Here is a 23,315-nt window from a genome sequence, read left to right on the forward strand (position 1 = left end):
GTCCGAAGATCCATCTCCATCCCTATCTGCCAAGATATGCATGGGAGTATACACCCCATGTAATATATATATATATATATATATATATATATTGGGTTATGCTTCTTACATGACATAAACTAAATCTCAAGACTAGTGGCATGTTTTCGGAATATTACTAATACAATGGAATATATATATATATATTGGATGAAAAGTCTCAGCTTCGAACTTTATATTGTCCATATTACACGAATTTCTGATTATGCGGCTGACTTTTGTAAACTCATTTTCGGATAAATCTAATATACAAAAACCATTAACAAAAAAAAAATCTAACAACAAATTTTAAAAATCACAAAAACTTCTTAAAGTTTGTAATTTTTAGCAACTTATCGGTATCCATTTTTATTTTTTTAAAATTTATAATACACTATCTTAAATAACATTTTTATTTTTTTTAAAATTTATATATTAAAAAAATAAATAAAAATATATTAGTAACAACAGAAATCAGATCAAAATTTACCCTTTTTTGTATGAATTGGGTCGTGACCCATGAATTGATCTGTTTTCGGCTCAAATCGTGATGACCCAGCCCATGATTACATTTTTTAAAATGAATAAAAAAAATGTAAATTTACACTTGTGGGCTGGCAAGCTGTTTTAGATCTCTGGTACTTGTTTATCTAAATGTGGGAGACTGAAAACGTGGGAAATCATTAGCTTTGCCAAATATGGAATTTTCATAATATATAAAATCCTATCCATATTTGGTTTTTCCATATAAAATTCTATGAAACGTTTTCTTGTAAAATATACGACAGATACGATTATTTTAAGATATATGTTATTTAAATTGTAGCATTTGCTATTTGGTAGAATAAAAGACAGCATTGACTCTTCTTTCTTTTTCATATAATATTAGTTGTTCGATGACGAAGTATCTGAAATATATATTACGATGATCCAATGAAAATGATGCAAGAAATAGAGTAGAAACCAAATGGTAAATTGTGACTTGGAAGAGATTCTGACAGAATCTAGACTCCACATTGGTTATGGATCCGATTTTTGTCATATATATATATATATATATATATGATTATTGTCGGTCCAATATGCAGCGGTACGTGCATGGTATTGATCCATTACATACGGGTTACGTTGATTCTTATCCGTACATTATATAATCTATTCTTATAATTAACCTTCAAGAATTAGTGAGTGTAGGTATAGATATTTTCGGTTCTATTCAAATTTTATTCAATTAATTTTTATCTTAAGATATTTACTTTTTTTAAAAAAATACTTACATTTAATTTTTTTTGTTATTTCTTAATTGTGGATACATATTCAAATTCAATGGATTTAGTTATAAAAGAGATTGTATCGTATCGGATTTTATATGAGTTGCAATATTTGATTCCATTTTACACAACCACCAAATACTTGAAGGAAAGAAATCCCTTTCGAGGTTTGAGTTTACGGCCACGTCCGATTTTTGTCAAAAACAGCCTGAGACTCTCGGGGCCTCTTGGAACCACGTTCTTCCCCTCCAGCCAATAATAGACCGCCACGTGTCTAATAACACGTCTCCCTCACCAATCAGGAAAAGGCGGTGACGACCTTCCTAACACAGCTTCTCCCTTTATAAGGTCGGTGGGGTTCATGAGAAACGAACTACAAGGATCTTGTTCGTTCGCGTTCGTCAATTTGATTTCCTTCGGTTCGATCGATTCCGGCTTAAACGTTTCTTCTCCGGCGTAATCATGGTACGATATCGAGATCTCGTCTTTGTTTTTTTTTTCTCCGTCGTCTTGTTTAGATTTGGCTGATTTGGTCATTGAGCTCGTCTTTTGAATCGAAATACATATGTTCGCGTCTTCAATTCAGCTTCTTATCTCCGATCTGTTCTTGTATATGACGAATTCTCTTGCGAATTTTTTCCTTTACATGAAATCTCGGCGGCGCATTCCTTGTTTGAAATCTAAATAATTTTGAATGCTTGTAAAATTTAGATGCCTTTTTTCCCTTCTCTGGAATTGAAGGGATTTGATCTCGCGATGTGTAGTAAAGAAGATGAATGAAACAAACATAGCCATAAGTTCTGTTTCCAATTTTTACTTTCGGTAAGCTGATATCTGATTTCGTGAAGCTAATGTTGCTTCTCTAATACCAGAGTTTTGTGCATAGATTTGACTGGTTTTGTCGCTGGATGATGATGTCCGATGTAATTTATTTGCAGATGGGGTGTTTCTAATTTTGTTAAGATAGATTTCGATGTTCCGAAACGAATTTGATCCTTCACAAACTACGACAGATGCATTGGTGAAACTGGAATTGTGGAGTATAATCGTAACTGGTTGGATTTGGTTTTTGTAGACGACATCACGACGCCTCGCGGACAGGAAGGTGGAGAAGTTCGAGAAGAACATTACAAAGAGAGGAGCTGTGCCTGAAACGACGACAAAGAAGGGAAATGATTACCCAGTTGGTCCTATCCTCCTCGGGTTCTTCGTGTTCGTCGTCATTGGATCATGTAAGTACAACTTCTCTAACCTAAATCTTCCGAGTCCATTGTCGGGGTTCTATTAAGTTTGCGCTGTCTGTCTCACATGAACAAAAAACGTTGACCTAATACAGTTCCTGCATCAGCCCTTTGTTCATCGATATCAGAATTGTGGGTTTGATATGTTGATCCCCAAAACCTAGTTTGGTTCCATTGTTATTTTCTTTGTTCTCTGCATATTCCTTCAGATCGTAGTTCCTTGATGCAGCATTGTGTATAAACGCAAGATTTGTTTTGTTTTTGTGAGGCTGATTTCTGGGTTTTTATGGTGTCTTCTGTTACAGCTCTCTTCCAGATCATCAGGACAGCTACTAGCGGAGGAATGGCTTAAATCGCTCCTGCGATCTCAAAACTGTTTTGAGGAGAGAGAAGTTTATCAGAATCTGTTCAATCTGATATCATGTCTTCCAACATACTGTAGAACGGGACAAAGTTCTGTTGAACTGTTTTTTCAGTCTCTTGTAGCCAACATTTTTTTAACCGACTTTGAATATGTTATGTTACCATCCATCCATCTTTAGCCCCTGGCATTTTAGGATATAAAAGTTTACATCGCATTTTCTGAAAAATTTATGGGTATTACGGTATCCATAATTAAAATGGGCTCGCATGTAAAATTAGAATTTTATTCCATTTATTCTTGTTCTTATAATGCGCCGTGTTCCTCTCCCCTTCAATGGATGATATATGGTTGGGGGGCCGGTTGATCTCGTAGGGATTTAAAACCCTAGCTGGGGGGGGGGACCATGATTGGGATAGAAGACAATGATCAGTTAGAAACCTAACTGCGTCTAAACAATGGATGATGATGACGACGACGACGACAGGTATCTGAGCGAGCGCACTTGGCAAATGGGGATGGGTATGATGTTTGGTGTAGAAGAAATATCCGTGAATTACTGCTACTCGGGAGTAGTAAATGAAACACAACAACGCTTGAACCGTGTTCCCTTCTGTCAACCACGTGGCGCGATACATCATCACCCCACCCCAAAATGGTCACATGCACCTATTCATGTGATACGTGTGACTTCCACATACTTGTGATGCGAAAACGCCATAGACATACATGATACACCCGTTCGCAAACTGAAACACAACCTTTTTATAACTTGTCTATCCCCTGCGAACGACAGAATCTGAGTTCTAACCCCTAAAACTTATTTTTTTTTTGTTAAATCAGATCCAGACCTGGAGCATCTAGAGGAGGATTAACACATACATGAGCAATATTTTGGGGGTCAATAGAACAACCCCACATAAAAAAAGAAAGAAAGAAAGAAAGACTTAAAAGAGAAAGTAGAGAGTGACTTCGACGACCGCTGCAACATGGACGACGACCCAGACGACGATGACAACAACTGAACTGACGACATTAGGACACCCAACGCTGGCTGACAACCTGTGACCTTCTCAACCCTCAACGACAAAACTGTCTACCGACTCACTGGAAAATATTACACAAATTTGGAAAACAAAAAAAAACAAGTTCAGAGATATTGCACCTTTCTCTATCCCCATAAAATAAAATTATGTTAGTTCAGATTCTTCTTCTTCTTCATTTTTTCCTTTAAGTTTTAGGAGAAGGAAGATGGACGAAAAATATGCCAGGGAAGTCATTTGCTTCAAAAGAAATTCTAATCAACATGTCTCCGCTGCTTACGAAAAGCATGAAATGTACAAAACTTGAATGTATGAATTTTGGAGGCAACCATTTTGAAAAACAGATGTCAACACATAAATGCATGATTCGACAAACCTGATCATTGTCTTCTGGATCCGTGGATGGAGATCTGTCGCCCTCCACCGGTCTATCGGCTCCACAGTTCAGCCTGTTGCACTTGGCCCTGAATGGATAGTTTATATTTCCACACTCATCACACTTCCAGCTACCTTCAGGCGCCTTTTGTTCTGAAATTGATAAGACATGTCAGTATCAGGGCCAAACAAGTAAGCAGCCGTTTTTAATTACATATCCCGAGGGACTTACTGGAACTCTTTTCTGAGCTCCCAACCTGAATTTGTAAGATCTTAATGTTAGTATTTGAGAATTTGGAATAGAACTCTGAAGAGAAAACTCCAGCTTGAAATTGTAAAAAAGCAAACCTGGGATCCAGGCTTTGGGGTATTGCATTTCCTCATGTTGCATACAGTTCTGAATGAGAAGTTCACGTTACCACATTCTGGGCATGCCCAATCATTATCACGAGTTGAATCTGCAATAAATTCACAGAATATGTCAAGTAGGTGGGCCATTGTCATACATTGAAATGCCATCTCAATTTCGTAGCTAAAGGGTTCTCGAGGAGGGAAAGACAACTGGTGCATACCTCTTTTCTGAGTACTCTCGTCTGGATAGAACCCAGGTCTCGGCATCTGCTAAAAGAAACAGACAAATTACTAAGAAAAAAAAATCAAACCTCTAACATATACTTTGCTCAATCTTGCATGTGATCAGACTCAAGTATCTGGAGAGTAGATATTATACACACCATAGCAGCTGCAGGAACCATGGGCATGCCAAGGCCATACCTGTCTATTGGAAGAGGCATGCCATACATACCTGAACAAAAGCCAAGATGCACCAATAGAATCAGTTCATATAAACATCAACCGATAGGTCAAGGAAATTTGAGCCATCCGATTCTGTTAAACTATTGGCATAGACCACTACATAAAATTAGTACAAAAATAATACCATTTCCCATCATAGATCCACCAGAGTACGGTGGAGGCCCAGGCATATGAAGTGGTCCATAAGGAGCACCAACAGAGATTCGGCTGCTATAATTGAAATGATAAGGTGAACCCCCAGAGAATGGAATGTCGAAAGGAGGAACAGAAGATCTGTGAAAGAGGGAAGACCCATATGGCGAGGCACCCATGTACACTGAAGGGGGTCCCCCAGAACCTACATATGGTCCTGATGGTGAGTAATTTTGTGGAGGTTGCATAGGCTTGGGCACAAACTTCTGTTACAACATAAAGCATATAGGTGATCAACAACCCGGACAATTAAATAAACAAAAAAAAGATCAAGTACAGATATTATTAAAATAGGATCATAAATCCATGCAAGTGTTCTCCAGAATCAATGGTATATGGCATGTGTTCTAAACAACTCATAGATATGTGAAACTGAGTGAGAGCCCCAACAGGGTTAGTATCATAAAGTTCGTGTTATTTAATGTCGCATGAAAGACAGATGTCCTACATCCATAGTTTGCAATTCCAGGATTTTCCTCGCAACAATAACAAGCCACAGTTCAGATGACTTACTCCATTATGATCTGCAGGCCTCGGTTGAGTACAATTACGCATATTGCAAGTTGTCCTGAATGAAAAATTGACATTGCCACAACTGGGGCAGGTCCAATCATCTTCTCTGCGACCGCCTATCCTCAACCAAAAAGTGAATCAAACAAGTTATATAATGATTCTAGTAAGAGGAACGGGCACTATTAGAACTTGAAGTGAGAAAAATATAACACTGACCATGTACTCGTGGATCGAAAGGAAATTCGATTTCACACTCAAAATACAACGTAGAAAAGCAAAAGAATGAAGTCCAAAGATATAGAAGGGGAAAATCTCCCGAATAAACATGTAACTCTAAGGTTGATTGCTTGACAGAAATACTATACCCGGTAGTTCGAAATACTAAAGGGATGTAAGGGATCCTAAATACAGAGTCCAATACACTCTATATATACAGTGATTTTTTTTTAACAGGAGGAAAACAAGGGAAACCAAATCAATGTATTGTATCCATAAACTCATGGTCCAGGAGTGTTTTTGTCAATGTAAGCAAAAATTGAGTTCCTTTCCAAGTAAAACTTGAGAAAGATTGTCACATACAACCACATGCCAGGAGATGAACACTGAATTATACGCGATAAGCTCTTCAGCACATGAATCGGTAGAAATAACACAAACAGAGCTTACCGTCAGTTCTAGCACGCTTCGTGGCTGATGAATTTCTGTTGTCAACCTACACATTCAGAGAAAGAAAGAGACAAAAAAAGAAAACAGATCAAAACACATACAAACAAAACAGAGACGAAGAAGGATCTCCGAAATCGATTCAGACAGAACAACTACAGTCACTTGACAATCCTTTTAGCTACCCTAATTAAAGAACTGAAGGCGATAACATACTGATTTTCTCCAAAATTCAATGAGATACGAGAAGTTCCGTATCCAGTCAAGATCAGATCAGCGACACTGAACGCCGGAACTAGAAATCGGTACCAATCAAGGGAGCTATATACCTGAGACATGCCGGCGGAACGAACGAAAACAGATGTTACGCGGCGGAGATTTGAAGGCGACTTGCCCTACGCTTCAACTACGACGGAGAAAAAAAGGGGGCATAGTTTTCGATTCACGGGAAGTTCATGTGATTTATCCTTTTAACAATTAGATTATAAAGACTGCTAATTACATATTAATTACGCTAATTACATGATAAACATAACTGAACTATGGGCTCATTTAGTTGAACCAGGCCCAATATGTTGAGCCTACTCTAGCCCATATTAGGCCCAATATTTATTTCCATTGCGTTATAACAAATAATATAACGACTATCGTTCTTCAAATACCACAAACAAATTTAAAAAAGCTGATTTTTTTTTCATTTACAAATATATTAAAATCTAATATGCTGTAAGAAATGTTATAATCACAAGCGGATGAATGATGATGTCATTGATGAGGAAATTAGATGCCGGTGGCGACTGGCGAGTGGAAGGCCAGCTAACGGAGAGGAAGACGGAGAGGAAGTGACGTCATAAGTCGTCACGGTTCCGTCAATTCCGATGTGAGCCACGTGCTTAACGTCCGTTGGGAACCCAATCTCCATCTCCGGCTCCGCCTCGTCGCCGTAACCTGTGTCAAGGAAACATTTTGTATTTTATTTAATGTATTAAATACATTATCTAATTGAAAGCCTAATTAATTTTTTAGAAAATAAAGCTTTTAATGAAAGCTTAACAAGAATAGAAGTCGAATTGAATACAAATCAAACTAATGAAATTATACCCAAAATCAAATAAATGGAAACAATTCTTTTTCTAATATAATGTGTGTGTATATATATATACACACATTAAAAAAAAAACTTGATATATATACATATATATATATATATATAACCAAAATCATTAGTAGAAAAAGAGGAAAAAAACTTACGAGTGAAGAAGCTGTGAGAGAAACTCTTGAAGCTTCGAATAAATTCGAGGAACCCATATGAGTGATTATCATCATCACTGCTGCTGCTGTTATTACCACTAGTAGACGCCGTTTTCGCATCTTCCTCATGTCGTGAGCTCTCTCCTTCTCCTTCCTCCTCCACCGGCATTGCTTCTCTTCCTTGGGAAAACGCAGAAGGAAAAAGGAAGAAAACAGAAACCCTTTCCATGAGAATGTGAAAACTTTATGAACTTGAAAGAAGATAGCAAGAAGGAGCGAGAGATTTCAGAAAGAGGGTATTATATATATGAATACTCCTTGTGGGTGTATTGGTTTTCTTGTCTTGATGATGATTAATGGCGCGACGTGGGCGCTTGATCGAGTCGAACATCCCAACGAGAAGGGAAGAATCAGTAATCGCTCCATCCGATCAAGAAAGATATTTGTGCATGGAAGTTTGTGTGTGTATGAGAATGGAAATGGGAATGATGGTGAAGAAGATTTTACATTTGGGATGGTGTTTTGGCTTTGTTATGAAGCTAGAATCATTCCCTTCACACATATATATATATATATATATATATATAGATGTCATTATAGAGTGGTTTTGAGGGGGATTAGTTGGCTCAACAACAGTGCCACTTGACCTAGCTCTCGAAATTCAGGATTGAAGTTTCATAGAATCTTCTTCAGTCCACAATGTAACATCCTATGCTCTCGTTCGTTTCCATGCGAACAGACAGGACATTTGATTCGTGTCAGAACACAAGTTACTAACACTCAAGACTTGTTATTCTTTTAATTTCTTCTTTTTTTTTTTACACATTGGTCCCCAAGATTATCCCTAAACTCAAAGGTACGTTTTCTTTCCTCAAAATTCTGCACGCAAACCGAAAACTTTCAGGTTCAGCGACAAGGTGAGGAAATATAGAAAGGAAAAAGGGATAACACAAAAACCGAATAGAATACCGACTATCAATTAATTAATCAAGCAGAAAATATCAATTGATGTAAATATAAGGATGGGCATTTAGAATCATGCATGCAAAACCGAAATAAATATAACTAAGTATATATATGAAGCAACAGCAGAAGAAACATGAGTGAGAGTGCTTTCTCTTGTGAACGAATCCACAGATTCGCGGGCACTTTCTTGAAACGAACTCCAAAACTGTGAGAGAGAAGACAAACAATGGGCCTACGGGTCTTTCCACAATCCCATGTACACTTCCAAATGTGGGATTTTATGGTTCTTTTGTCTATATAGTGTGCCTTCCATATAAACCAATTTTGCATAATCCCCCACCAATATTTACTCTATAGTCTTTTCTTAGTTGATAAAATAAGGAATTTCTCCATATGTTTAATTATAGTCCTATATCTAAGAGTAGCAGATAAATATATTCGAACATAAACAGAAGCAACGTTAAGAATCTATGAAGGGCTTTACCGGAGAGTTGTACATTATGGAGGGGAGAAAGAGGGAATGACAGATCATTGTTCTACAAGAAGTATTTCATCCTTTCGTCTCTCCTCATCGCATTGTACACAGCTTGAACCTGGAAAATCAACAAAGACGTTTTTCTCTCAACGCCCGACTATTCGTGCCTACTTATAACATATCTAATTCCGGGATCCCTGTCTTATCCTAAGTGCATTCGGGGTTTTGCTTATCTAGCCTTTTTGCCAAAATGGCATGTCTGTTACAACTTAAGTGAGAGTGTAGCAGATGAAGGGAACATACCTGTTCGCTAGAAAGAATTCGAATAGGGCCAATATTCACCGATACATATTTCCCTTTCTTCGATAACGTCTGCCTCACACAATCCTTTGATGGGGACATATGAAACGGATTTTCCACATCAGTAAGATTTCCGTGCTTACTATGTTGGAACAAAGCTTGAATTACATGGGACATTGAACAAAGACATTTGTCTGTTTTGGGATGTGTTCAACATGAAAAGCAAACAGATCTTTAGCAAGACAAACTCATTCCCTAATGACTTCACTCAGCTCAAGTATCAAATGGTGAAGGAGTCAAATAGAATCATGCAACTTATCTAGCTGTGCAGGAGGAAAGTATTTTCTCTACACAGATTAAGCAGACATCTAACTATACGACTAAAGCAAGCAAGAGACCCAATGAGGCAGATCATCAATGGTATTTTCTGTTGTATACAGATACAAGTGTGCTAATTCCAGAAGACTAAATACTACATATACCAACTAGTAGATGTTTTCTTGCCAGCTCATAGACAATGATGGAAGCAAAAAGCTATGCAGATGATAGCACAAGGTTTAATTCACTAACAACATACGTTCTGATATTCATAATCATCTACTTTCGCTGGTTGATGTCACATACTATCAAATACATGATGCAGGAGCATTTTGTCAGATGCATTCCACAGGGAACCTAGGGAACAGTAAAGAAAACACAATACTAATGCATGCATAACTTGGCCATTGAGGCAATAACCACAAGATTGTTGTCATGTGTAGCAAAACTCAAAAGAAGAAGAAAAAAAAAGCTTGTATGATGTATTTGATTGACTAACTCGAACATTCGAAGAAACATACCTCGGGTATCGGTCTTTGAATAACGGATTCAACTGCAACAACCATAGCTTGCACAAAGTCATCGCCACCAGTCCCGATAGCAGTAAACCCTCTGTCTGTCGGGTATGTATTGACCTGGCAAGTAAAACGCCACTCCCGAATCAGCCACAATCCATCTCCTTCATATTAAAATCTACTGAACGCAATCCAACTCAACCAAGCTTTCAGCAAAACCAGAACTTATTTGAATGAAAGACACGAGTAACTAGACTCGAAGCTAGTTAAGATAGGACCGGATAACATCATGAGAGAGATACCTTTTGGTCTAGTTCTAGCCATTCTTTAGTCGAGTCATCAGCCACAGTGCCTCCCATAATCACATGGGTAGCTTTCCCAACTCTTCCATCAGTCCTTGACACTTCTGCATCCAATTTCCACACAATAAATACAAGCAAACCACGAAAAAGGATAAAATCGATATTTTATATAGTGATTGTAACCAAACCAAGCTCCATTTCTTTCTTACAACACAACCTTGTCTGTTTCCCTAACCAATTAAAGATTCTGAATAAACTACATCCAATCAAAGTGACAAAAATTTATGATTAGCTAAAGGAACAAAAGAAACCGGCGAAAACACTAGAAATTTGAGCAATCCACCAGTGAGTCCAGCAACTAAGCCCCCTGTATACGATATCAGACCCTTTCAAATCTCTGCCCTAACACTCCAATGTCGGTGCACAGCAATAACTTAGGGATTCGAGTCCTCTCCATCACAAACCCATACATATATTATCCGCTTTTCGAATTCATTTCCAAATCACGAACGACACACTAACGAGGCGCGTACCTGAAATCGCCTTAAGAACAGCTTCTTGAGGCGGACCTTGATCGGCTTCATCGTTATGGCTGCAATTAAGCCGAGCCCCTCTGCTGGAGTGGAGATTCCGACCGGATGCCGACGGAAAACCGCCGAAACCAGGATTCTTCGGTGCAGGGAAACAACCATTGATGGGAATCGATGCCGGAGAAAGAGGAAGACAGAAGCATCTCCCGGCGCCGGAGATTCTCCGTGGTTCCGTCAGGAAGACGGAACGCAATACCGTTTTGCAGGCCATTTCTCAAGATCCCCGTTTGAGGCGAGTTTTGGGCCATAACGCCGCGTTTTGGCTATATATAAATTCTCTCTCACGGCGGTGACGCTGGAGAATGTATAAAGACAATAATACCCTTACTTTTTTGGGAAGGGCGCTATGTGGTTGAGGCCTTTCCAGTCTTTTCATTATCAGTGAAATCGGATTTTGATTAGGTGAACACCTGCTCACGGTGCTCCTTAATGCATCGTATCTATCCCCTAGGAGAGCATTTCGGTATTCGTTTTCGGGGTCGGTTCATAGAATTCCCTTGGTTCAATTTTTCCGGTTTTATAAAAAATATATATTAATTGATTATTATATCATATTCGGTTTCTTATTATACCATGGATCGTCCGACGAGCTTGGTAACACTTGTTTGTTGTCATTTTTTTTTTAATTTTACTCTCGATAGCCAAAGTGAATTTTAATATCTTACGGTCCAGTTGATTATTATCATTTTGTCCATCATTAACATTCACATATCCGTATGACCCATATTACGCTTGCAGATTACTTTTTTTTTTTAATTTAGATCAAGTCTCGATGAAGATATTATCGATTCGATTACCCCTAAATTGCATTCGACCATATAATATATTGAAATCCAATAATAATAACCGTATTTGTACAACATGGCATCAACAAACAACAATTCTACGCAGACCCTTTCTTGTCGTCTCTCACTTGGGTGTGAAAGCCTGCAAAAATACCAACGCAAAACCATTCAATATCGACTCCCGAATATTATTATTAAAAATATAGGAAATTTACATAATTCAATGTCGAAACCAATATAGAATATTACGGAGAATTCATTATCATATTATATATATATATATATATATACCTTTTAAACTCTCCATGCTTCCAAACAAAATAACTTTTTAAAGTATCATGTTTCTAGCAAATTAAAAGAAGAGAGTATTAGGGTTTTTACCGAGAAAATGGTGGCGTGGCCCGGGTCGGCGAGGTGGGCAAAGAGGTTATCGATCGGGCCAGTTCCCGTGTAGATGTGTTGGAACCACGCCCCCATCACGGCCAACATAGCCAACCTCCCGTTCTTGATCTCTTTGGTCCGAAGTTCCTTGATCTTGGCCGGGTCACCCGACCCCCAACCCAAGGGGTCGAACCATAGCCCGCCCGGGTACCCGACGTCCGTACCAGTCAGCTTGTTGTTAGGGAAAATCGGGTCGGTGTTGACGCAGCCGGGTTTGATGATGTCTGCCCATCTACGTCCTTCCGCCCATCCGATGAAGATGAGCTCGACGATGAAGAGCGTGGTCGTGTCCGTGAAGTACTCTTGCTCTCCGGCGGTGTACCATGACGGAGTGTTCAAGATCCCGATCTTGGTTAGGAACTCCGGTATGAATATTCCGGCGGCTCCTAGCATCGCCCACCGGCAGTGGACCAGCTCCGCTTGCTGGTTCCATCTTAGGCTCTCCGGGTCGGATCCTGAAACGGGTCGAGAAAATGTTTATGTTTCAGTACGCATGGTATTTATGGTCCTTAACCCATTAGATGGATCGAAGTGTTTTCTTTAGAACGGAGTTAAAGTGACTCACCGAGGCCGAGGGGATCGAATCCGAAGTCGCCGGGGAGGCTGTGATGAATTTTACGTTGCATTAGAGCAGAAAACGACGTTAGATGCAATAATTAAATTTCGAAATCTAGAATCGAAATTCTACCAATTAGGAGTTATAAATATATATATTAAATAACTATTGTTCTTATTATCAACAATATGAACAAAAAAAAAACCCCTAGAATTCGATATGTTATCATAGTCTAGTTGTTTAATTTCTCCATATTTGAATTTTTATTTGTTTTCATTAATATGATGGCTGAATATGATTACGATGATGAACACGATGATGGAGATTGTGATAAAGTGACTATAGTAATATCGTTTCAAATTCAATTCTAAAAGGGTTTTTAGTTTTAAAAATAAAAAATTAAGAAGATGCAATTTTTAGAAAAACGCATCTAGTTAAATCCCTTAATTTTATAAGGATTTCGAAGAATGCACATAATTTTATAGTTATAAACAAAAAATGGTGTCAAATGCCGTATAGTTTTCGAGAGTTTGCAAATTTAACAATTTAACAAGAGAAAAATATTGTATTTTAAAGATAATTTTTAAACCACATTATATAAAAAATACCTTTAGTTTGCTATTCCTATTTCAACACATTATACCCTTCTCCAATTGTGACCATGTGTCCCAAAATATAGTGTGGTCACATTTTGATTTTATTGATTATAATGTTAAATTTATAGTGATCTCACTAATTCGCTATGTTCATATATTGTATATCTTAAATATCCTTACCGATTATTTGATTAAAATATCATAAATTTAACATTATGGATAATGAGGTCAGTATGTGACCACACTATATTTTGGGTCATATGAGTCACAACTGGAAAAGGGAATGCGTTGAAGTAGGAATAGCAAAGTAAGGATATTTTTGATAATGTCTATTTTAAAACTCATATAATAATACGAGTGTTGATAACAAATAAGTGTATTTATATGGACATTCCCGATTATGTTTATGCATTTGTTTCTTATAATTATTACTTTTTGAATCACTAGTGTTAATGATATTATCATGGTGGGAAGAGAAGGAGGAGATGGTGGACCTGCCGTCGAGCCAAGGGGGAGGGGTGCTGCCGGGGAACCAGAGGGGTCTGTCTGGGTCCACCGCGGCTGCAACCGTCGCGGACCGACCCGCCGCCACCTCAGCTGCTGCGTTCTTCTTCACTCTCAGTTTCTTCCCTCCCAAGAAACCGGCTCTCGTTGTTCCCACGATGGATCCACTCTTCTGCGAACTGCTGCCCACACCACATACATACATACATACATACATCACATAAAGCGACATATATGCACACATGTATACATGCATATACATACACACATACACAATACCATATCCGACAAGGGCTTCAAATGGATCAACCTCAACTCACGAGCATGATTCATAAAACATCATCGATCGACCACTGGCTCGAGCAGTCGCCGGATCATCACGTACATATATACATACACACACACACATATATAATGGCCCACTGAATCAAAGTGAATGGGAAAGAGATGTAACTTGCCTTGGAGAAGAGACGGCGGTAATGGCGGAAGAAGCACAGAGGGAAGCCATTGTTTGACTCTTTTTTTTTTTTTTTAATTTCTCCGGCCACAAAAAAAAAATGAAGAAGAAAATGCGGTATGAGTGTTAAAATGTATAATGGAAAAAAACGGATAACGCAGACCACGGGCTTATCTCTATGGATAGGGGAGGCAATCTCTCTGTTGGCTCTTTGCTCGCCACGTGGATTTCAGAATCTCATGCTCTCCACATTCTCTGATTTTCCCGCAAATATTATGGACCTCTCGAGCACCAATATCAGCTCGCCACGTCAGATCGTACATATTTCATTTTTTTCAGATTGGTATCCAAATCCAAATCAACAAAACCGAATTTAATTGTATCTATTTCTCTAGTTTATTAAAATTTTAAACAAATATAAAAAAAAAACAAGAAATGGCTTTTGCGCCAAATGGGTTTAAACTTAAAATCTTTGGAAGAAACTAGGAGATTTTAATAGGAGCTAGAGGGTTTTACTAAAGGAGATAAATAGACATAAACTGTGTGGCGTTTTCTACTACTAAAAACGTCGTGTGTTTCTCCTTCGGAAAATAATACACGAGCCGGAGTTTTGGGCCTTTATCGGGCTCAGCCTTTTTATAGGCTCAAGTTTACGATTTATTTTTCTCCGGCAATTTTTCTCTTCGATCACTCTCCGGTCACTTCTCGCCTCTCCGAATCAGATCTTCGAGCCGGTGAGTTTCACGCTCTCAATTCCTTTTCCTCTTGGTCTTGGTCTCGGAGTTGTTCATTTGTATGATTCTCGTACTTTCTAGGATCTATTAATGTTTTCTCTTGATGCGATTCCGTCGTAATCCATCGAACGTGTAACTCTTTGGTCGCGGGGCTTCAGCTAGGTTGTCCCGGTTTGAAAGATTTCTTGGTGTTTGTGAAATCTGCGAAATAATCAAACATCTGTTTGAGAAATTGTGACGAATTCGTGAATTTGTGTGTTTATTAGCGTGGAGGCCGACGAAGCTTTGTCTTCTTCCCTCGAATTGGGAAAAAAATGAAATATTCGAGTTGTAAAGTGTTAGATTCTAGCTGGGGATTTCATATTCATAACAATGTGTTTGTGGTTTATCCAGTGTAGGAACTTGGGAGAGACAAGATGGGTTTCATAATGGAATTTGCGGAGAATCTTGTTCTGAGAATGATGGAGGATCCGAAGGAAAGGGACAGGAAAGCCAGGGAACACATTTATCAGATGCATGATCGATGCAAGAAGATCAAGGAGATGTGGGAATTACCCATTCGTCCTTACGGGTTCTGGACCTTTGAGCGCCACAATGCTCAGCTCCGATGGGATCCTCAGATCAGCCAGGCGCCTGGTCGAAGGGATCCTTATGACGATCTCCTTCAGGAGAATTACACTCCTGCTTCCTCCTCAGCCTCCAAGTCAAAATGGTGAGTTTTGGTTCTTGGATTCAGTTCTCGGCTTGTTTGTCCCACGCTTTTAGGTGTTTGATCTAGACTGAGCATCACCAGGTTCTGCTTCGGTTGAGTGGATTGAATGCCTTTTTCTTTTGTAGGTAACTTCAATCTGATAGATAGGATATCTGTGTCAATTAGCTGCATTAGTATGCATTTCTGCACGTGTTGTTTGCCACGATTGAGATATGTTGTTGCACTTATTTAGCTGGACCGAATGGTTATATCAATGCTTGTCCTTGGAAATGGAAGTTCATACAGCAGGACCCGGGGAAGCTAGTCTCCTGGCTTAAGATGATTTGGACCTTCACATATTTTCTTCTGACTTTGCTTTCGGGTTTTGAATTGCTGCTGCAATGCAATTCGGTGGTTCTGATGAATCATATCGAAAGGCAGGCATATGATCTTTCGCTCGGTTGTTTTGTCAATGCAGATAGAAAAAAAAAAAGACGAAGCAGTAGACCGTCCGTCTGGTAAGTTTCGTTGGTTTGGTTCTTGAGAAGAAGCAGCAGCTTCGGTGCAACCCAAAATAAAGACTTTGCTTTGTTTATGGATGAACAAATATCTTTTTATTTCTTTGGTAAAGTTTGTTTCGGTTTTCAACTCATATCTGTGCATCAATAAACACCTTACGAGGTTTGTGGCCGAAAGAAGGGTAAGATCCTGAATTTGCTACGTTGACCAAAGTCAACTATTCATACATTTTAAAATGAGATCTCTCTTCTTTTCGGGATCAAATCTCGATACTCTAAATTTTGGGGTAAGCTGAAGAATATCCCAAATATTCAGATACACACTGATTTACCCGATCGGATTTGCTTGATAGCATGAACAACTCTTACCAGAAGATACAACGAGAAGAGAATACAAAATTTAATATGAAGAAACAAATATCCTAATGAATACAATTGACCAATGTTGGCACTGAATCAATTCGAAGGTAACCCAATTCCACAAATAAATAAAAAAACTTGCAAGCAAATTATGCTCCCAATTCCATCAAGAACCACTTTTACTATGAGGAATGTATAAGATATTACCTTAGGGGTTGCCCAAGGCAGCTTACTATCTAGGAGGAGGAGGTGGAGGGCCAAGAGACTTTGCCATTCCAACCCATGCGACTATCCCGAATGCAAGGATTATCCAACCACATACATCGTAGGTGAATTCACTGCTCTTCTTTTTCTTCTTGGCAGTCTGGATAAGGTCAGAAGAAACGAACTTGCATTTTCAGAGACTTCGAAAATTATGAAACTGGTTCCAAACATGGTGAGGATGATCTACGAAAAGCATGCTTTGTAACTCCTGCTACCTCCAGTAAAACTTGCTCAGCGCAGAAAGTATGAAACTTTCCACCAATTCACCGGTTTAAACCCATAAGAACAAATGCACAACACCACTAAGAAAGAAGCAATCTACGTTTCAAAAGACCCAATTCCACGATTGCTAAACGAGAAATCCAAAAAGAGTAGGTATCTGTCTTACACCAGCATTTGGAGAAGCTGAAGGACCTCCACCCAGTGTTTGTTGCCCCAGTCCATGCTTATGGATCTCCATATGCAGTTCCGGTGCCTATGGCATGAGCATGAACACGTTCAGACCCCCCAAAAGAAAATTCGACAGTCAAATCTAAAAGGAGAGTCATATGCAATTGCTTGAATACAACTCCCTAGTTCGGTACAAGGCAGTTGAATATAAAAACAAAATATAGAAACGATACCTTTGCTGCCACTTCCAACGACTTACGATAAAGTTCATTACTTGGGTCCTAAATTGACAAATTGAAAAAATATTCAGTCTCAGCTAAATATTATTCCGGATACTATTTGAATTAATATCACGTTCTAAGATATACAAAGATTGTGAAGAAGGTACCTCATTTTCTGCCCTTTTAAAATATTCGGTAGCTTTATCAAAATACACTTTGGCTTCATCAGCATCTGAAATGAGGAATGCCTGGGAGGTGTTGGCGTTTCCCAAGCACCATAGAGCCTCATGCTTCATCGGATTTATCGTCAATGCCTCTTCCAACTTAGAAATTGCATCTACATCGCTTATATTGTGTTACAAATGGAACAGAAATGGCGGACAAATAGGATGAAAGCAAAAGGAAACAAACCAAGTATTTGAACCTTAGCTGAACAGAGAAGAACAGATACCATTTAACATCTGCTTTGCATCGGGAACACTCTGGAACTGAGATAGTTCAAGCAATGCACCACCCCATTTGATCAGATTCTGCAAAATTGGAATACCCAAAGAGGCATTAGTTCATAGATAGAAGCATGGATCACTTGATCAAGCAGTCAATCATATTGGTGATTTTACCATGACATTAATTCGCTGCGATTATCAAATAATTACGAAATGAAGCAACATATGATCATGTCAGTTTGATTTTCAGTATTCATCCACCGGTTTCGAGGATGACAACCCAAAAAAAAACTGAACCGCACTCTCGAGGTACTGATATAAGCGAAGAGGGATTACAAGACCAACGAAGATGATGATGTCAAGCAAAACAAAAACTCTCAGCTGATTCTACGAATCCGAAAATCCAACTCTATAGAAATCCAGAAACACAGCGATTATAAAGAACAAATCCCGGAATTCCTGATGGGATAAGAGAGGAGACGATTACAACCTCGGCATCGAGTGGATCCACAGCGTACTGAGCCTCGGCAGCTTTCCGAGCATGCTCGAACATCAGGAGCCGATCAAAGTCCGCCGCCGAGAAGTCCATCGTCGAGATGCAGAAAATGGAAGACTAAGCCGGAGGTTTTCTCGATATCTACTCGCACGAGGGTACCTATTCGTTATCCAATTGGGCCTAATAGGCCCATTTACCCAAAACCATTATGGGCTTATGTTATGATCACACACCGCTCGAGTCACCAATCGCGCGTTTGCATTATTCGCGTTGGCGTTTAACAATTTAAAATACGATTTGGCGTTTGGATAATAATCGTTTTATCACTGACACTTTCGTTTTTTTTATATAAATACGATTGGATCTGATCGTTAGGTTAATAATTACGCATGTGGAGGCACTGAATTCTAAAAATAAGTTATATACATATATATATATATATATATATATATATATATGTGTGTGTGTGTGTATAACCACATTCAGATAATTTCAAAATCAAAACTTTTTTTTTTGGATAATAAAATATTTACCGCAAATAATGTCTATGACAAGTACTGAAAACTCAGATGTGGAAAAGAATGAACGTGTAAGAGAATAAGGGTATTATCTTAATGTAAATAATTTAACCTAGGCTCTATATATGCTTTTTCTAAGGTAGAGATATAATTAAGATAATACCCTTATAGTTTTATGCTAACCTTTTTTGAAGTTACTTCTTCCCTACCACCAATCCGGGACCTTCAATCTTCGGTTCCTATGTACGGCGAGCTTGACGCTCGGGATCCTGTGTTTAACCTGTCTCCACAACATGTTAACCGCATCTTCCTCCCGGGGCGGGTATTGGAACTCGAAGTGCCGGGAAACGTTCTTGAGCCGGTCCCACATTTCGAGCCATCTCTCCTTTGGTACCTGGCGGAGGTTATCGACGATGTAGCCGGGTTCGAGAGCCTCGTCCACCGAGAAAAAGATCGAGAACTCTGAGTAGTCAAGCTCGTCTTCAAAGGGCAGTTCTATTTTGTTGCTTATGATGACAGGGACGCAGTGGCTGACAATGGCGTCGAATAGGCGGCATGAGGATGGAGTGTCTCCTGCTGGGTGCAAACAGAATTTCGATGATCTCATCCCTTCTGTAGACTGCAATGTAAATAATAATAATAATCGAGGATTAGGGCTATTGATTGTGTTGTAGTTCTTGATTCTCTGATTTGGTGGCTGACACCGAGAATGTCGGTATCATGCATTTCTGTACCCTATGAAATCTGGCCCATGAAAACTTGTATGTAGCTCGATATGGAACGGTTGGTCCATTTCGACATTTCATTGGACTCGGAAAGCATTGGATTTCCGGTACTTGTTATGAAAGGAATAGCTTACATAGAAGAGCTTACCAGTTTAATGTTTTGTGTTGTTGCTGAACCTTTTTCAAAATGAACATCAGGGACACCGGCTAATAACTTCTCCAATCGGAGACGAATCTTGCCTTCCTGCAAGACAAAAAAAAATCCGAATGAGAAAAGTAAATAAAGGTTCGTGCCTTCTCGGTATCTGAATATCTACATATTTAGTGATTTATTAGCGTACATCTTTCCGGACAGTATTCCCACGGAAGTAAAGAAGTGTGGTCCGGGCCTCAAAGGGATCAAGAGGATCATCATCGGTGAAGGATTCGACGACATGAACATAGGGGGAAACCACGTCTTTGGTGAGGTTTGCCATGTTCTTAGGGTAACGCCCGAAATCCACAACAATGAGGATTGAAGCATTCACTTGCTGCCGGAGAAATCTGAAAGCGTTAGGATGCGTCATCGGAATTACATGGTCCCTGCCTCCGGATCGTTGCCAGTATTTGGAGTTCCAAAGGTAGTCCATCAGCTCAACCTGACACCAAAAATAAAAGTCCTTAAGTGCTTGAATCTATGAGCTCCACTACAGAACATACAAATCAAAGATACAGTTTGGTCCTTCTTCCTAGCTTAAAGTCCAATCATTCGTAAGTTCTGGACAGATAGTTTGTTTCCAATTCCTAACTCGATGAACTGGTATGCCTTAAAGCTCGAGGCTTTAGTTTTCGCTTTGGCCTGATAATTCTGCAACCATCCAGTAACCAGTCAATGAGATACTATGGAACAAAACATCAACAGCCAAATCGAACCCAAACTGGTAAGATTTGCAAAGAAAACATCTCACAAAAATCAAACAATCAAGAACCAGTAAAAGGTTCATTCCAATTCTTCAACTCTCTAGACGCTACTTTCAGCCATCTGACGAAATGTCAGATCACAATAGTCTCTACATTCAAAACGAATCTCAAAGAACTCCTGAGGAGATTGACTATACAGTAATGGCAATTCCTATACCGAGTTCTAAAAATTGCCTACACTCATTTGATGAATCTCGGCCCAACATGCCGCAATGGTTCAAGAATACAACACTAGAGGTCAACGAAACTGCTCTAAACGAATCCAATTATCGAAAAACCTTCATTCAGAATCAAATTACCTGCAATTGGCGATCGAATTCCGTATCGGGATCCGTCATGTTCTTCCCGTGCGTATTGAAGCTCAACGAGGAGAAGAAGGGCACGAAGAACGCGTCCGCCAAATCAGGATCAAAAACCCTAACCGCCTCCCTCCCGCTGCCGCCTCCGCCGTCGTAGAGGAGCGAGGCCATGAGCCAATACTCGACGCTGTGCTGCCGCTTGATCCCGGAGGTCTCCGGCCACCGTGGGAGGTTACCAGCGGAGAGAGGCTCGACGTCGGAGCTCCGAGGATCCAACATCGCGACGTTGAACTTCCGGGGGAGATCGTACATGTAGACGCGGAGAGGTCGGTCGGAGAGGCTGCAGAGAGAGGAAATCGCCGGCGGGGATTGGAGGAGAGAAAAGTATGGCAGTGGATCGACGGTTCCCATGTAGATTAAGTAGGAGGCTACGAGGAAGATGATGAAGACGACGCTGCATATGGTTTTGCCATACATTTCTTCTTCTTCTTCTTCTTCTTCAGCTATGGAGAGAGAGAGATGTGAGATTGGATCAAACGGTCACACTTCCGTTTTTTTGTGTGTGTGTACTTTGCTTGATGATAACGGGTCCTCCGAATGCGTTGTCTTGAAATAGAGTAGTTATATAATATATGGTATAAATACAATAATTTAAAATCTAAAAAAAATTAAAACCAACTCAAATCTGAAGAGGATATAAAAATAACCGCAAAAATAGAACAAAATATTAATTTAAATAAATATTTTTATCAGATAAAAATTAAACTAAACGAAAACCCAACCTAAGCCAATTCCTTAAATTCAAACACCAAAAATAATTAGACTAAATCGTAATGGAAATATGAAACATCCATTCTTGAATCGCTATATTGGATTTGATAGATAAGTCGTACGGATACGGCCCATTATAATTTGGATATTTAAAACGTAAAGCCCATTTTCAAGCTGCCCTAAAAAATTGAATAAGAGAGCCTAGGGTTTTCCCCCATCTATTTCTCCTCTGACCATCTCCCCATTCTTCTGCCGCAGCGAGCAGGAGATCGGCCGCCATGGTAATTCCTTCTTTCCCAGTTTTTTTCTTCTCCATTCTCACTTTCAGCTTCTACTTTCTACTTGTTTCAGTTCTTCTTTGTTGGATGTTTTTTCTCGAATAGCGTTGTCCTTATGTTCTATGTGCGTGGTATTTTTCCCCTGCAGGTGAAATACTCGAGAGAGCCCGACAATTCCACCAAGTGTAATGTCTCTTCGTGTTTTTCAATCACTTCTTTATATTTTTGTTATCCGTTTGAGTTTCGTTGGTTTTGTTTTAGAAGTTTTGCTTGTTTGCTGATTTGTCTGTTTTTCCCCTTTTTTGTGTATTGTTGCAGCTTGCAAGGCGAGGGGATCTGATCTCAGGGTTCACTTCAAGGTATTTCTCGTTACATGATTCTGTCTTGTATCTTGTTCACTGCCATCCGATTTTGATGATTCGGAGCTACCATAGGAACAGGACATGTATTTGGATGCATGCTTATGAAACCTGACACGAAAAAAAAACAGGGTTCTGTTGCACATTTTGATAAACAGTTCTCTCGTAAATGTCAGGGAAATCGAATGGGTCATCGTGATTGGGTGAACCTCATGTCTTTTTTATATGTAGCTGAAGGTTCAGTACATGATGGTACATTACTAGAAATGAATTGATCGCTGCATGTGTTGTATGTACCGGGTTACCTCTAGTTTATATTGAAGCTTTCTAGGCCAGTATATGGGTTTTTATAGGGGAGTTCGGGGTTTCCATTGCAAGTGTTGTTTTGAAAACTGGTGACAAAAAAACAGGGCTTTGTTGCCACTTCGTGAATATGTCTCTCGTAAACTCCGGGGAAATCGTGGGCATTGTTATTGCGTGAACCTCTGTAAAATTGTGTGCTGAAGGTTCATTCTTGAATTGTTCATCACTCTTCGTTGGCATTGCTCGAGCCTTTTTTACTAATTTTCACATTTCGTGATTGAAATCCCCATTGTGTTTTTATCAATTGTATCGACAGAACACTAGGGAAACAGCACATGCCATTAGGAAGCTCCCCTTGACAAAGGCCAAGAGGTACCTAGAAGATGTGATAGCTCACAAACAAGCCATTCCCTTCACTCGTCAGTAAAAGGAT

General features: G+C 39.3%; 8 protein-coding genes and 1 long non-coding RNA gene across 15 annotated transcripts; 3 read left to right on the forward strand and 6 right to left on the reverse strand.

Annotated features, from left to right (window-relative positions):
* The first annotated feature begins 1,496 nt into the window (after window positions 1-1,496).
* On the forward strand, window positions 1,497-3,067 carry LOC104807522 (stress-associated endoplasmic reticulum protein 2-like). Its single transcript, XM_019202638.1, has 3 exons — window positions 1,497-1,754; window positions 2,365-2,521; window positions 2,836-3,067. Exons 1-3 carry the CDS (start codon window positions 1,752-1,754, stop codon window positions 2,880-2,882), a joined length of 207 nt encoding a protein of 68 aa, XP_019058183.1. The 5' UTR covers window positions 1,497-1,751; the 3' UTR covers window positions 2,883-3,067.
* Window positions 3,068-3,636: 569 nt separating this feature from the next.
* Window positions 3,637-6,959, reverse strand: LOC104807526 (ranBP2-type zinc finger protein At1g67325-like). 2 transcript variants are annotated; one of them, XM_010532841.2, is made up of 10 exons: window positions 6,823-6,959; window positions 6,497-6,542; window positions 5,831-5,946; window positions 5,250-5,523; window positions 5,044-5,114; window positions 4,882-4,930; window positions 4,658-4,767; window positions 4,542-4,566; window positions 4,311-4,462; window positions 3,637-3,998 (listed from the first exon to the last, which is right to left on the reverse strand). In XM_010532841.2, exons 1-10 carry the CDS (start codon window positions 6,829-6,831, stop codon window positions 3,996-3,998), a joined length of 855 nt encoding a protein of 284 aa, XP_010531143.1. In that variant the 5' UTR covers window positions 6,832-6,959; the 3' UTR covers window positions 3,637-3,995. The 2 variants fall into 2 exon arrangements, with proteins under 2 accessions (XP_010531143.1, XP_010531151.1); XM_010532849.2 differs by having other exon boundaries at window positions 4,882-4,927; window positions 6,823-6,958.
* Window positions 6,960-6,980: 21 nt separating this feature from the next.
* LOC104807545 (CRIB domain-containing protein RIC2) lies at window positions 6,981-8,969 on the reverse strand. Its single transcript, XM_010532872.2, has 3 exons — window positions 8,060-8,969; window positions 7,745-7,924; window positions 6,981-7,441 (listed from the first exon to the last, which is right to left on the reverse strand). The coding sequence occupies exons 1-3, from the start codon at window positions 8,133-8,135 to the stop codon at window positions 7,236-7,238; spliced, it is 462 nt and encodes a 153-aa protein (XP_010531174.1). The 5' UTR covers window positions 8,136-8,969; the 3' UTR covers window positions 6,981-7,235.
* Window positions 8,970-9,088: 119 nt separating this feature from the next.
* On the reverse strand, window positions 9,089-11,468 carry LOC104807538. Of its 3 annotated transcripts, none has more exons than XM_010532861.2 (5): window positions 11,154-11,468; window positions 10,621-10,721; window positions 10,325-10,438; window positions 9,489-9,572; window positions 9,089-9,303 (listed from the first exon to the last, which is right to left on the reverse strand). In XM_010532861.2, exons 1-5 carry the CDS (start codon window positions 11,419-11,421, stop codon window positions 9,247-9,249), a joined length of 624 nt encoding a protein of 207 aa, XP_010531163.1. In that variant the 5' UTR covers window positions 11,422-11,468; the 3' UTR covers window positions 9,089-9,246. The 3 variants fall into 3 exon arrangements, with proteins under 3 accessions (XP_010531163.1, XP_010531162.1, XP_010531164.1); XM_010532860.2 differs by having other exon boundaries at window positions 10,621-10,724; window positions 11,154-11,467; XM_010532862.2 differs by lacking the exons at window positions 9,089-9,303; window positions 9,489-9,572 and adding an exon at window positions 9,582-9,679 and having other exon boundaries at window positions 10,621-10,724.
* A 546-nt stretch (window positions 11,469-12,014) lies between these two features.
* Window positions 12,015-14,656, reverse strand: LOC104807553 (chlorophyll a-b binding protein 7, chloroplastic). 2 transcript variants are annotated; one of them, XM_010532892.1, is made up of 5 exons: window positions 14,551-14,656; window positions 14,083-14,271; window positions 13,002-13,039; window positions 12,377-12,891; window positions 12,015-12,137 (listed from the first exon to the last, which is right to left on the reverse strand). In XM_010532892.1, the coding sequence occupies exons 1-5, from the start codon at window positions 14,598-14,600 to the stop codon at window positions 12,120-12,122; spliced, it is 810 nt and encodes a 269-aa protein (XP_010531194.1). In that variant the 5' UTR covers window positions 14,601-14,656; the 3' UTR covers window positions 12,015-12,119. The 2 variants fall into 2 exon arrangements, with proteins under 2 accessions (XP_010531194.1, XP_010531186.1); XM_010532884.2 differs by having other exon boundaries at window positions 14,083-14,274; window positions 14,551-14,653.
* A 487-nt stretch (window positions 14,657-15,143) lies between these two features.
* Window positions 15,144-16,626, forward strand: LOC104807564. The gene is made up of 3 exons (XM_019202795.1): window positions 15,144-15,283; window positions 15,677-15,995; window positions 16,453-16,626. Coding segments are annotated over exons 2-3 (297 nt in total). The 5' UTR covers window positions 15,144-15,283; window positions 15,677-15,699; the 3' UTR covers window positions 16,454-16,626.
* A 242-nt stretch (window positions 16,627-16,868) lies between these two features.
* LOC104807579 (mitochondrial import receptor subunit TOM20-2) lies at window positions 16,869-18,803 on the reverse strand. Its single transcript, XM_010532935.1, has 6 exons — window positions 18,664-18,803; window positions 18,179-18,257; window positions 17,895-18,064; window positions 17,740-17,787; window positions 17,505-17,591; window positions 16,869-17,216 (listed from the first exon to the last, which is right to left on the reverse strand). The coding sequence occupies exons 1-6, from the start codon at window positions 18,760-18,762 to the stop codon at window positions 17,085-17,087; spliced, it is 615 nt and encodes a 204-aa protein (XP_010531237.1). The 5' UTR covers window positions 18,763-18,803; the 3' UTR covers window positions 16,869-17,084.
* Window positions 18,765-21,754, reverse strand: LOC104807568 (probable arabinosyltransferase ARAD1). 3 transcript variants are annotated; one of them, XM_010532924.1, is made up of 5 exons: window positions 21,172-21,754; window positions 20,254-20,550; window positions 20,061-20,156; window positions 19,371-19,806; window positions 18,765-18,849 (listed from the first exon to the last, which is right to left on the reverse strand). In XM_010532924.1, exons 1-4 carry the CDS (start codon window positions 21,646-21,648, stop codon window positions 19,393-19,395), a joined length of 1,284 nt encoding a protein of 427 aa, XP_010531226.1. In that variant the 5' UTR covers window positions 21,649-21,754; the 3' UTR covers window positions 18,765-18,849; window positions 19,371-19,392. The 3 variants fall into 3 exon arrangements, with proteins under 3 accessions (XP_010531226.1, XP_010531217.1, XP_019058336.1); XM_010532915.1 differs by lacking the exon at window positions 18,765-18,849 and having other exon boundaries at window positions 19,157-19,806; XM_019202791.1 differs by lacking the exon at window positions 18,765-18,849 and having other exon boundaries at window positions 19,596-19,760.
* Window positions 21,755-22,149: 395 nt separating this feature from the next.
* LOC104807588 lies at window positions 22,150-23,303 on the forward strand. Its single transcript, XR_770827.2, has 4 exons — window positions 22,150-22,223; window positions 22,369-22,405; window positions 22,539-22,579; window positions 23,199-23,303. It is a non-coding gene; the product is annotated as an uncharacterized LOC104807588 (long non-coding RNA).
* The last annotated feature ends 12 nt before the right edge of the window (window positions 23,304-23,315 follow it).

Source organism: Tarenaya hassleriana, unplaced genomic scaffold (assembly GCF_000463585.1).
Source record: "Tarenaya hassleriana unplaced genomic scaffold, ASM46358v1 Cleome1, whole genome shotgun sequence".
In the NCBI taxonomy this organism is placed as follows: Eukaryota; Viridiplantae; Streptophyta; class Magnoliopsida; order Brassicales; family Cleomaceae; genus Tarenaya; species Tarenaya hassleriana.

Excerpts from the sequence above, each read along its gene's own strand:
- LOC104807522 (XM_019202638.1), top strand. Across the intron at positions 2,522-2,835 it reads GTTCGTCGTCATTGGATCAT|CTCTCTTCCAGATCATCAGG; the intron begins GTAAGTACAACT and ends CTTCTGTTACAG.
- LOC104807526 (XM_010532841.2), bottom strand. Across the intron at positions 5,524-5,830 it reads GGCCTGCAGATCATAATGGA|AAGTTTGTGCCCAAGCCTAT; the intron begins GTAAGTCATCTG and ends ATGTTGTAACAG. Across the intron at positions 4,567-4,657 it reads CCCCAAAGCCTGGATCCCAG|GTTGGGAGCTCAGAAAAGAG; the intron begins GTTTGCTTTTTT and ends TTACAAATTCAG.
- LOC104807545 (XM_010532872.2), bottom strand. The coding sequence starts at position 8,135 with ATGTTCGACTCGATCAAGCGCCCACGTCGCGCCATTAATCATCATCAA. Across the intron at positions 7,925-8,059 it reads AACCAATACACCCACAAGGA|GAAGAGAAGCAATGCCGGTG; the intron begins GTATTCATATAT and ends CGTTTTCCCAAG. Across the intron at positions 7,442-7,744 it reads CTCTCACAGCTTCTTCACTC|GTTACGGCGACGAGGCGGAG; the intron begins GTAAGTTTTTTT and ends TCCTTGACACAG.
- LOC104807538 (XM_010532860.2), bottom strand. The coding sequence starts at position 11,421 with ATGGCCTGCAAAACGGTATTGCGTTCCGTCTTCCTGACGGAACCACGG. Across the intron at positions 10,725-11,153 it reads TGTTCTTAAGGCGATTTCAG|AAGTGTCAAGGACTGATGGA; the intron begins GTACGCGCCTCG and ends AATTGGATGCAG. Across the intron at positions 9,304-9,488 it reads GAATTCTTTCTAGCGAACAG|GTTCAAGCTGTGTACAATGC; the intron begins GTATGTTCCCTT and ends TTGATTTTCCAG.
- LOC104807553 (XM_010532884.2), bottom strand. The coding sequence starts at position 14,600 with ATGGCTTCCCTCTGTGCTTCTTCCGCCATTACCGCCGTCTCTTCTCCA. Across the intron at positions 14,275-14,550 it reads ACCGCCGTCTCTTCTCCAAG|CAGTTCGCAGAAGAGTGGAT; the intron begins GCAAGTTACATC and ends TGGTGTGGGCAG. Across the intron at positions 12,892-13,001 it reads ATTCGATCCCCTCGGCCTCG|GATCCGACCCGGAGAGCCTA; the intron begins GTGAGTCACTTT and ends GACCCGTTTCAG.
- LOC104807564 (XM_019202795.1), top strand. The coding sequence starts at position 15,700 with ATGGGTTTCATAATGGAATTTGCGGAGAATCTTGTTCTGAGAATGATG.
- LOC104807579 (XM_010532935.1), bottom strand. The coding sequence starts at position 18,762 with ATGGACTTCTCGGCGGCGGACTTTGATCGGCTCCTGATGTTCGAGCAT. Across the intron at positions 18,258-18,663 it reads TGGATCCACTCGATGCCGAG|AATCTGATCAAATGGGGTGG; the intron begins GTTGTAATCGTC and ends CCAATTTTGCAG. Across the intron at positions 18,065-18,178 it reads TGCAAAGCAGATGTTAAATG|ATGCAATTTCTAAGTTGGAA; the intron begins GTATCTGTTCTT and ends TAAGCGATGTAG.
- LOC104807568 (XM_010532924.1), bottom strand. The coding sequence starts at position 21,648 with ATGTATGGCAAAACCATATGCAGCGTCGTCTTCATCATCTTCCTCGTA. Across the intron at positions 20,551-21,171 it reads AATTCGATCGCCAATTGCAG|GTTGAGCTGATGGACTACCT; the intron begins GTAATTTGATTC and ends TTTTGGTGTCAG. Across the intron at positions 20,157-20,253 it reads GGAATACTGTCCGGAAAGAT|GAAGGCAAGATTCGTCTCCG; the intron begins GTACGCTAATAA and ends TTTGTCTTGCAG.